This window comes from Calidris pugnax, unplaced genomic scaffold (genome assembly GCF_001431845.1).
Source record: "Calidris pugnax isolate Ruff unplaced genomic scaffold, ASM143184v1 scaffold278, whole genome shotgun sequence".
Lineage (NCBI taxonomy): Eukaryota > Metazoa > Chordata > Aves > Charadriiformes > Scolopacidae > Calidris > Calidris pugnax.
In genome coordinates, this window is record NW_015090988.1 from 82759 (window position 1) to 93126 (window position 10368).

Consider the following 10368-nt stretch of genomic DNA (forward strand, 5'->3'; position numbering starts at 1 on the left):
GGGGGGGGGTGTGGGTTTTGGGGGCCCACCCGGGACCCTCTTGGGGAAAAGGGGGGGGGGGTTGTCCCAATTTAATCTCTTCCCCTCCGCAGGCGGGACCCCCCCCCTTCCCCACCGGACCCCCCCTTCCCCACCGACGTCTCCTGCTTCCCGGGGGATAACGAAGACCCCGGAGCCCCCCCGGCGGGTGATCACGGGGGGGTCCCAGCCCTTCCCGGTCCTTCTGGTGCCCGCGGGCAAGTTCCAGACAGCCTTTTGGTACCCACGGGAGATGAAGAACCCACGGACAACCCAAATCTTGCCGAAATCGACCCCCCCGGCCCCTCCCGACCGGTTTCTCCGTCCCTTTACATGCTGCGGCTGCCGCCCCCGGCCGGGGCCTACATCCAGAGCGAGCACAGCTACCAGGTGGGAAGCGCTTTGCTTTGGAAGCGGCGCGCCGAAGCCGCTCTGGATGCTCTGGATAAAGCCCAAAGGCAGCTCCAAGCTTGTAAAAGGAGGGAACAGCGGCTCCGGCTGCGGGTGGGAGAGCTCCAACGGGAACGTCGGCTCCCCCCGGATCTTCGTCGACCCCCCAAGGAACCCCCTCCCCGGCTGGTGGAGCTGGAGCTGCTGGGGGAGGACGGTGCAGAGTGAAGGTCTACCCGGCTTCTTTCCACCCCCCTCTCCCGGCTCCGGGGAAGGTTTGTAAATAAAGATTTCACCTTTTTTTTTTTTTTTAAAAATGAAAAATCCGGGGGAGGGGTGGCTCACGGCTGGGAGAAGGAACAGCCTTCTGTGTTTTTTTTCTCACCGCAGTGGGAGAAATAAGCCCTTTTTTGTGTTATTTCACTCATCCCGGCGGGGGCTGGGGAGGGGAAGGGAGAACCAACGCCGTCGTGGTGGGGGGTGTCTCTGAGGTGTCGAGGGGGAGCCCCCCCCACTCTGCCTTCATTAATCGAGATTAGAAAAATCAGGTTGGGGCTAAATAAAGCGATTTTTGGTCCAGCTGGGTGAGCTAAAGCGGCTCAATGAGCTCCGGGAGGGAGGAGAAGAGCGTTTTGGGGGGGTTGATCCATCTCCGGCGTCGAGGAAATATCCCGGGGAGGAGTTTTGGGTCCAAAAACCAAACGAACGAGTGGATTAATCCCCAGAAAACGCCCCTCAGACCCAAAATAATTGGAATTAAGCTTTTAATTTCCGTAGGCGACGTGGCGGGGAGGGGCCAGGGCCAGCTAACGAGCGCCCGGATCAGCCCGTCCTCCTCCTCGTGCTCCACCATCCTTCCCGCAATCCCTGAAGGAAGCGAAAATCGCCCTGATTAGCCCCAAATTGCCGATCGCCCCGGGGCAATTAGGACCCTGGGGCCAGCGTGGAGACCCCAGCGTGGCTCCTTCTTCTTCTACAGGTTGAGCTTCATGTCCATGATGGCTTCATAGGTGTCAGGGCTCAAGGGCACGTAGGACTTCTTCTTGTCGTCGCGGATGAAGAGGGGGTCCTTGATGACGTTGGGGTCAAAGCCTTCCTTGACGAGGTTGCCTTTGCACTGCTTGAAGGTCCCCGTGATCTCCAGGGCATCCTGTGGAGATGGTGGCATCAGGAACGTCACCAGCCTTGGAGTGACTTGGCCCCCTCATCAGAAAAGGGGGACCCCGTTGTTTGAAATGGTGACCCTTGGGTCATCGGCACGGGGGCACACGTGGTGTCATTGGAACTGGGGAGACCCGTATGGTGGCATGAGGTGGGCACCATTGACACAAGGTGGCCACCCGTTGGCACGAGGTCACCATGTTGGCCACCGCTGTCATGGGAAAGGAAGGACCATGATCCCATCATGGGGAAGACGGAACAGCGGCATCGTCAGCACATGGTGACACCATCTCATGGACATTGGGTGACCATCACCCTCCCCAGGAATGGGTGGACATCCCCAACAAGATGACCCTGGCACCGTCATCGGAAACTGGTGGGACACCCTTGCGGTCATTGGAGATGCCCAATTGTCCTTCATCCAAGGGACCCATTTGGAGAAGAACTGAAGGAGACCCGTCCCCAGAAGCCACCCCAACGCCGCTGACCTGGATGCGCACGAAGCGGGGGGCAGCGTAGGCGGGCAGCGTGTCCGCGGTGAAGGCGTAGAGGTCCTGGCCCTCGAAGGTGGCCCCGGGCTTCAGGCGGATGGCCGCCATGCCGCACCGCCCCTCGCAGCCTGCAAAGGGAGGCCGCAGGGTTATTTTGGGCAACCGAGGCTCGTTTGATTCTTCTTGGTGGCCTCTTGGATCATTCTGGGGACCAGAACAACTTTGGCTACTCCATTTTGGGTGAACATTTCCCGTTTTAGCCTCTTTTGTAGCCACTTCGACCATTATAGGGCCCAAAACACTTATTTTGGGCAACTGAGTCCCCTTTTACTCTTCTTGGTGGCCATGTGGACCATCATGGAGACACGTCAGTTGCCCAAAATGCTACCAGATGCTAATTTTGGGCAACCGAGTCTCCTTTGACTTTTCTTGGTGGCATGTTGCGTGCCCCAAACAAAGCTGGACGCTTGGGTTGGGCAACCAAGTCCCTCTTTAACCCTTCTGGTGGCTACTCAGACCTTTAAAGGACCTTGTTGCGTGCCAAAGCAGTGCCAGAACCTTATTTTGGGTCAGGAAGTCCTACTTTAGCCTTTTTGGTGGTCAGTTGGACCATTACGTGGACAAATTACTTGCCCCAAATGACACCGGATGCTTCTTTTGGCCGCCCCAGTCCTGGTTTACTCGTCTTGGTGGCTTTTAGGACCATTGTGACAGGAATCGTGGGGCCAAAACCATCCTGGGATCTTACTTTGGGTCAATAAGCCCTGAAGTGGTCAGGAAGTTGGACTAGGTGGTCATTGTAGGTTCCTTCCATTCTGCTCCAGGCTTCTCGGTGGCCACTCAGACCATTTGGGGACCCATCATGTGACTGAAGCATCACCAGATTCTTATTTTGGTCCAGCACAACCACCCAGTACTCACCCGGCACGGCCACTCCGTAGACGTTGACCTCCTGGATGAAGTTCACCATGGCAAGAGTGGCCTCCACCTCCGTGGTGGCCACATTCTCACCTTTCCAACTAGGGAAGAGAAGGGATGAAGCTGTGATGGGGCTGGGGGAATTTGGGGTGGGAGGTGGCATCACCCACAGGGACGTGAGAGCATCGGAGTTACCGGAAAGTGTCTCCCACGCGGTCTTGGAAGTACACGAATCTTTCGTGGTCTATCATGAGGAGGTCACCGCTGTTGAAGAAGGCATCACCTTTGACCAAGACGTCCCTCAAGACCTTCTTCTCTGTCTTCTGGGAATCGCCCGCGTAGCCATGGAAGGGGGTGTTCTTGGTGATTTTGATGACCAACAGCCCTGTCTCGCCTTCGAGGAGGAAAAGGAGGGTTGGAGGCCGGTCAACAACTGCCTCGGCGCTGGGGAATGTCACCTCCGTGCCCAACTTGGTGCTCGGGGATGATGTTCCTGTTTCTTTGAGGGGTTTCTGGTGGCTTCCAGCCACCAAGAGGATGATGGTAAGGACCAAGAGGTGGCTTTGATGCTTCTCAACCCATCATCTGCTCCCTTTTTCTCCCCAAAAGGCCCTCGACAGGTTCATCTCTTCTTACCGGGGCCGACACGGATACAGAGGCCTCGCTTGTCACGGACGGGTTCGTCCTCCTCCACGTTGTACTTGATCAGCTCGAAGGGAGCGAAAGTCTGGAAGGTAGAAGAGGGACAAAGGGAGGAAGTGGTGGGTGGAAGAGAAACGTGGGGTTAAAAAGAGCGAGAAGACTTTTCTTCCAGCATCGGGTCCCCGTCTTGTGTCCTTCACTCGTTAAAACCCATGGAAACACACCCCATCTCCTCATCTTGAGGAACACGTTGGCTCTGCCCGTGACTATGGAGATGTCCACGTCACCACAGACACCCCAAAACTAGACTTTGAGTCAACATTGGCCAACCAGGTGGAGGGAGCTCCTTGTGAACGTGAAGAGGGGATCTTGGAGATCCTGCTGTTGCATCAACCCAACCTGATGGACAGCGGTGGCTTCCTCAGGGTGGTCATTGTTCATGCCACCACAAAGAGGATATCCTGGAAGCCCCCCAACTCTTGGCATCAACCCAGCTTGTTCTTGGTCACCCCAAGGACATCAGCATTTGTTCTCTCCACCATCACTGTCACCGGTGGCTCATCTTGAGGAACACATTGGCTCACCCACAGCTATAGAGATGTCCAGGTCACCATGGACACCCCAAAACTAGACTCCGAGTCAACACCGTTGAGTCAACCAGGTGGAGGGAGCTCCTTGTGGATGTGAAGAGGGGATCGTGGAGATCCTGCTGTTGCATCAACCCAACCTAATGGACAGCGGTGGCTTCTCCAGGAAGGTCATCATTTGTGCCACCAACTTGAGGTGCCGTCTTGGTCTCCTTGAAGCCAACAGTGTCCCCCCCATCATCATCATCAGTGACTCACCTTGAGGAACACATTGGCTCTGCCCACGGCCCCGATCTTGCCGGTGTAGTTGATGAACCCGGCGTTGCCCTCGGTGGCCCCGTAGAACTCCCAGATGGAGATGGGCCCGAAGCGCTGGAGAAAGTCCTTCCACACCTCCGCCCGCAGGCCGTTGCCCAAGGCCATGCGCACCCCGTGGTCCCGGTCGTTGGGGCGCTGGGGGGTGACAACGGGAGGGACGATCTCAGGGTGCGTCCCACGGCGTCGCCTTCCCTTCCCCTTCCAACCCCGGGGAGGGGTTTGAGGTTGGTGAGGACCTTACCTTGGGCGTGTTGCAGAGGTAGCGCATGAGCTCACCCACGTACTGGATGACGGTGACGTTGTAGCGGCGACAGTCGTCCCAGAACTGGGAGGCGGAGAACTTGGCCCGTAGGGCACAGGTGGCTCCTGTGAGGACATGATGGGGTGATGGTCACACCCCAGATCTTCTCCCCCACCCCTTTTTCTCCATCCATCCCTCCCTCCATTTCTCCATCCATCCATCCCTCCATCCCCATGAGTATCTCTCCTGTCACCCATGTCTACGTGGACACCCTTCTTCTCTGTCTTCTTTTCTTCCCATTCTTTCCTTGTCCATCCCTACGCTCTTTGTCATCTCTCCGGCCATCAAGATGTCCATCCCCCCCACTAATCCATCAATGGCCACAGAGATCTTCCTCCTTCTCTTGTCCTTTCTTCCTTTTCTTCCCTCCATCCCTACGTTTTTCCATCATCCTTTGATCCATCTCCAGAAGAAGTCTCTCCATCCTAATCCATCCATGAATGTCCATAAAACAACTCTCCATCCATCCATCTCCATGAAACATCCATCCATCCATCCATCCATCCACCCATCTCCACCCCCTCCCTACCCTGGTGGGGTCACAGGGGGGTTACGTACCAACCTCGAAGCACCCTCCCACCCCGATGAGGAGCCCGGCCGAGTGGTAGAGTGGGAGCGTGGTGTAGACGACGTCATCGGGCCGCAGGCCACAAAGCCGCCCCAGGTTGGCCACCATCATCAGCTTCATCTCTGTGATCACCGCTGCCTTGGGCAGCCCTGGGGGTTGGGAGCAGAGGGTGGGAAATGGCCTCCTTGGAGGAGCCCACGTGGGATGGGAGGTCCTGGAGATGAGGGGTGGGATGGAAAGGCAAAACCCTTCCCTCAGGGTGGTGGGTCTCCATCCCCAGAGGTCTCCAGCCTTCACTGGGAGGAGCTGCAAGGAACCTCATCCAGATGCTCCTGTGTTGGTTGGGGTGGGATCTGGTTTGGGTTCAAGGTTGGATGCAGGAGGTCCCACCCTACACCATCCCAACGAGAACAGACCCGGGGACATGGTGGGTCTCCATCCTTGGAGATACTGGCAGACCCAGGAACGTGGTGGGTCTCCATCCTTGGAGATACTGGCAGACCCAGGAACGTGGTGGGTCTCCATCCTTGGAGATACTGACAGACCCAGGAACGTGGTGCGTCTCCATCCTTGGAGATACCCAACCCTTGCACGGATGCAGCCAGGAGGAACCTGGCCCAGGTGGATCCACGATGGTTGGGGTTGGAGACAGGCCTCCATGAGATCCCTCCAAGATCACCCACACCACCTTGACCACACGACCTCCTCACCCATGGCACCCAAACCCTCCCAGATGGTTCTCCAAGGAGAAGGTTTTGGGGGGGTGGGGGTTCTGTCCCCGTGACCTCACCGGTGGTGCCGGAGGTGTAGATGTAGAGCGCCTTGGAGTTGGCGGTGACGCCGGCGCGGTGGTGGGCGGGCAGGGGCTCATCAGAGACCTCCTCCATGGCGGGCAGCAGGGCCTCCACGCCCGGCGTGGGTGACGTGGAGCTGAGGTAGAAGACACGGGTGCCATCGCGCTGCAGGTCCGGCAGCACCTCCTCCACGGCCGCCTGGAGATCTGGGGGGACAAGGGGGGTCCTCAGGGGGGTGAGCACCCAGGAGGGGAACCCAAAGGGTCAGGAATGGGCACCCTGACCAGGTGGGCGCCCCATACTTCATGGATGGGCACCCAAAGATCTCAGGTGGCCACCCAACGCACCCCAATCAGATGGGCACCCTGGGCATCGTGGATGGGTGCCCCAAAGACTCCCAGATGGGCATGAGTCACATCCCAAATAGGGACCTCCATCAGGTGGGCACCCTGGGCATCCAGCACAGGCACCCCAAGGATCCCACGTGGGCACCCAGTGCACCCCTTGATCGAGTAGGGTCTCCAACCATCCCCAACGGGCACCCAAAGGACCCCACGTGGGCACCCAGTGCACCCCATCTGGGCACCCTGGTCATATGGGCACCCAAGACATCATGGATGGGCACCCAAAGTTCTCAGGTGGGCATCCAATGCACCCCTTGATCGAGTAGGGTTTCCAACCATCACAAACGGGCACCCAATGCACCCCAAATGGGCACCCCAGTCAGCTGGGCACCCCAGGTAACATGGACAAGCACCCAAAGATCTCAGGTGGGCACCCAACTCACCCCTTGATCAGGTAGGGACCCCAACCATCACAAATGGGCACCCAATGCACCCCAGGTGGGCACCCCAGTCAGCTGGGCACCCCAGGTAACATGGACAAGCACCCAAAGATCTCAGGTGGGCACCCAACTCACCCTTTGATCGAGCAGGGTCTCCAACCATCACAAATGGGCACCCAGTGCACCCCAGCTGGGCACTCAATGCACCCCAACTGGGCACGCTGACTAGATGGGCACCCAAAGTTCTCAGGTGGGCACCCAACTCACCCCTTGATCAGGTGGGGACCCCAACCATCACAAACGGGCACCCAACACACCCCAGATGGGCACCCAAGACATCATGGATGGGGACCCAATGCACCCCAGGTGGGCACCCCGATCAGATGGGCACCTGAAGGACCCCAGATGGCCACCAGTCAGGACCTCCATCAGGTGGACACCCTGGATGTCCCCAAGGACCCCAAAAGGGCTCCCCTCACACCCCAGAGCATCTCCTCAGGGTGCCCCCATCCCATGGGTGCTCCCCGCACCCCAAGGGGCACCCTCACCCCCCCAGGGGCACCCCGAGGGCCCCGCCGTGAAGAGTTTTTTTTCTCTTTTTCCCCCCAAAAATCATGACACACACACAAAAAAAGGGCCTTTACCCCGGGAAGGGGCTGGTGATGATTAACCCGTGGCCTTGGCGCGCCCCGACACGCGTGCTGGGGTGTCACGGGGTCGCACAAGCGCGTGCAAAGGGCTGCACGAGCCGCCGTGAGGGTGTTGTGTGAGGGGGTGAGGTGTGCGCGTGTAAATACAGCCCCGACGTGACGGAGCTCTCGTGTCCTCGCGTGTGCAAGAGCGTGTTCAGGCAGTGACACACGTGCAAAGGCATGCACGGACACGGACGCGCGTGCAAATGCACCTGCACTGACACACGGGCAGATGCACCCTGAGCTACGTGCATGACCCGCGTGCAAATGCACACGTAGAAGCCAGTACACGTGGAAATGCATGTGTGCACACTGACACGTGTGCAAACACATTCACGGGCACTGACACGCGTGCAAGTGCATGCACGGATGCTGACATGCGTGCCAATGCATGTATAGACACCAATGCGCGTGCCAGCGCGTGCATGGGCACCGACACACATGGAAATTGTGCACGGACACCGACGTGTAAATCCATTTACAGGCCCTGACACGTGCAGACACACGTGCAGACACCAAAACACACGTAAATCCTTGTACTGACACACGTGTGGCTGTGTGTACAGGCATTAACACATCTGCAGACACACGTACAGGCAGAGACACCCGTGTGAATCCGTACACGGGCACTGACACACGTGTAAATCCAGGTACAGACACTGACACACGTGCAGACATACGCACAGACACCGACACATGTGCAGACCCATGTGCACAGGCACTGACACGCATGTACATCCATGCACAGGCAGTGACATGTGTGTAAATCCATGCACAGACACTGACACCCATGTAAACCTGTGCACAGGCACTGACACAGGTGCACACACGTATGCAGGAACTGACACGCATGTACATCCATGCACAGACACTGACACGCGTGTAAATCCATGCACAGGCACTGACATGTGCAGACACATGCATAGGCCCTGACACACCCATGTAAACCCATGCACAGGCACAGACAGACATGCAGACCCATGTACAGGCACTGACACACGTGTACATCCATGCACAGGCACTGACACACGTGTAAAACCACACACAGACACTGACACACCCATGTAAACCCGTGCACAGGCACTGACACTTGTGTACATCCATGCACAGACACTGACATATGTGTAAATCCATGCACAGACACTGACACACCCATGTAAACCCATGCACAAGCACTGACACATGTGCACACACATGCACAGACACTGACACGCGTGTACATCCACGTACAGGCACTGACACACATGCACATCCATGCACAAGCACTGACACACGTGCACACACATGTACAGGCACGGACACACCCATGTAAACCCGTGCACAGGCACTGACACATGTGCAGACCCGTGTAGAGGCACTGACACACGTGTAAATCCATGCACAGACACTGACACTCCCGTGTAAACCCGTGCACAGGCACTGACACACGTGCACACCCGTGTGCAAGCACTGACACGCGTGCAGACACTGACACACCCATGTAAACCCTTGCACAGACACTGACACATGTGCAGACCCGTGTAGAGGCACGGACACGCGTGTACATCCATGCACAGACACTGACACACCTGTGTAAATCCATGCACAGGCACTGACACATGTGCTGACCCATGCACAGGCACTGACACACGCATGTAAAACCGTGCACAGGCACTGACACATGTGCAGACCCATGTACAGGCACTGACACGCGTGCAGACACTGACACACCCATGTAGACCCTTGCACAGACACTGACATGCGTGCACATCCATGCACAGGCACTGACACGCGTGCAGACACTGACACACCCGTGTAAACCCGTGCACAGGCACTGACACGCGTGCAGACACGCCTGCAGACCCACGCACAGACACCCCCACCCCCTCCCACCACCTGCACAAGCCCCGAAACGCTCAGACACCATGCACAGACACTGACATATGTGTAAATCCATGCACAGACACTGACACACCCATGTAAACCCATGCACAAGCACTGACACATGTGCACACACATGCACAGACACTGACACGCGTGTACATCCACGTACAGGCACTGACACACATGCACATCCATGCACAAGCACTGACACACGTGCACACACATGTACAGGCACGGACACACCCATGTAAACCCGTGCACAGGCACTGACACATGTGCAGACCCGTGTAGAGGCACTGACACACGTGTAAATCCATGCACAGACACTGACACTCCCGTGTAAACCCGTGCACAGGCACTGACACACGTGCACACCCGTGTGCAAGCACTGACACGCGTGCAGACACTGACACACCCATGTAAACCCTTGCACAGACACTGACACATGTGCAGACCCGTGTAGAGGCACGGACACGCGTGTACATCCATGCACAGACACTGACACACCTGTGTAAATCCATGCACAGGCACTGACACATGTGCTGACCCATGCACAGGCACTGACACACGCATGTAAAACCGTGCACAGGCACTGACACATGTGCAGACCCATGTACAGGCACTGACACGCGTGCAGACACTGACACACCCATGTAGACCCTTGCACAGACACTGACATGCGTGCACATCCATGCACAGGCACTGACACGCGTGCAGACACTGACACACCCGTGTAAACCCGTGCACAGGCACTGACACGCGTGCAGACACGCCTGCAGACCCACGCACAGACACCCCCACCCCCTCCCACCACCTGCACAAGCCCCGAAACGCTCAGACA

At 57.5% G+C, this 10368-nt stretch overlaps 2 protein-coding genes across 2 annotated transcripts in view; one reads left to right on the forward strand and one right to left on the reverse strand.

Annotated features, from left to right (window-relative positions):
- The window catches only part of THAP7 (THAP domain containing 7), an 18448-nt gene extending 17461 nt beyond the window's left edge, over positions 1-987 (forward strand). Inside the window, exon 6 of the mRNA XM_014954039.1 lies at positions 93-987. Within this exon, the coding sequence (XP_014809525.1) occupies positions 93-636 (544 nt within the window). The 3' untranslated portion in view covers positions 637-987. The remainder of the gene's footprint in view (positions 1-92) is intronic.
- Positions 988-1155: 168 nt separating this feature from the next.
- The window catches only part of SLC27A5 (solute carrier family 27 (fatty acid transporter), member 5), a 9894-nt gene continuing 681 nt past the window's right edge, over positions 1156-10368 (reverse strand). Inside the window, exons 2-10 of the mRNA XM_014954042.1 lie at positions 6185-6394; positions 5385-5543; positions 4767-4891; positions 4466-4660; positions 3615-3705; positions 3174-3372; positions 2982-3079; positions 2058-2188; positions 1156-1558 (exon numbers count right to left, since the gene is read on the reverse strand). Of these exons, the coding sequence (XP_014809528.1) occupies positions 1382-1558; positions 2058-2188; positions 2982-3079; positions 3174-3372; positions 3615-3705; positions 4466-4660; positions 4767-4891; positions 5385-5543; positions 6185-6394 (1385 nt within the window). The 3' untranslated portion in view covers positions 1156-1381. The remainder of the gene's footprint in view (positions 1559-2057; positions 2189-2981; positions 3080-3173; positions 3373-3614; positions 3706-4465; positions 4661-4766; positions 4892-5384; positions 5544-6184; positions 6395-10368) is intronic.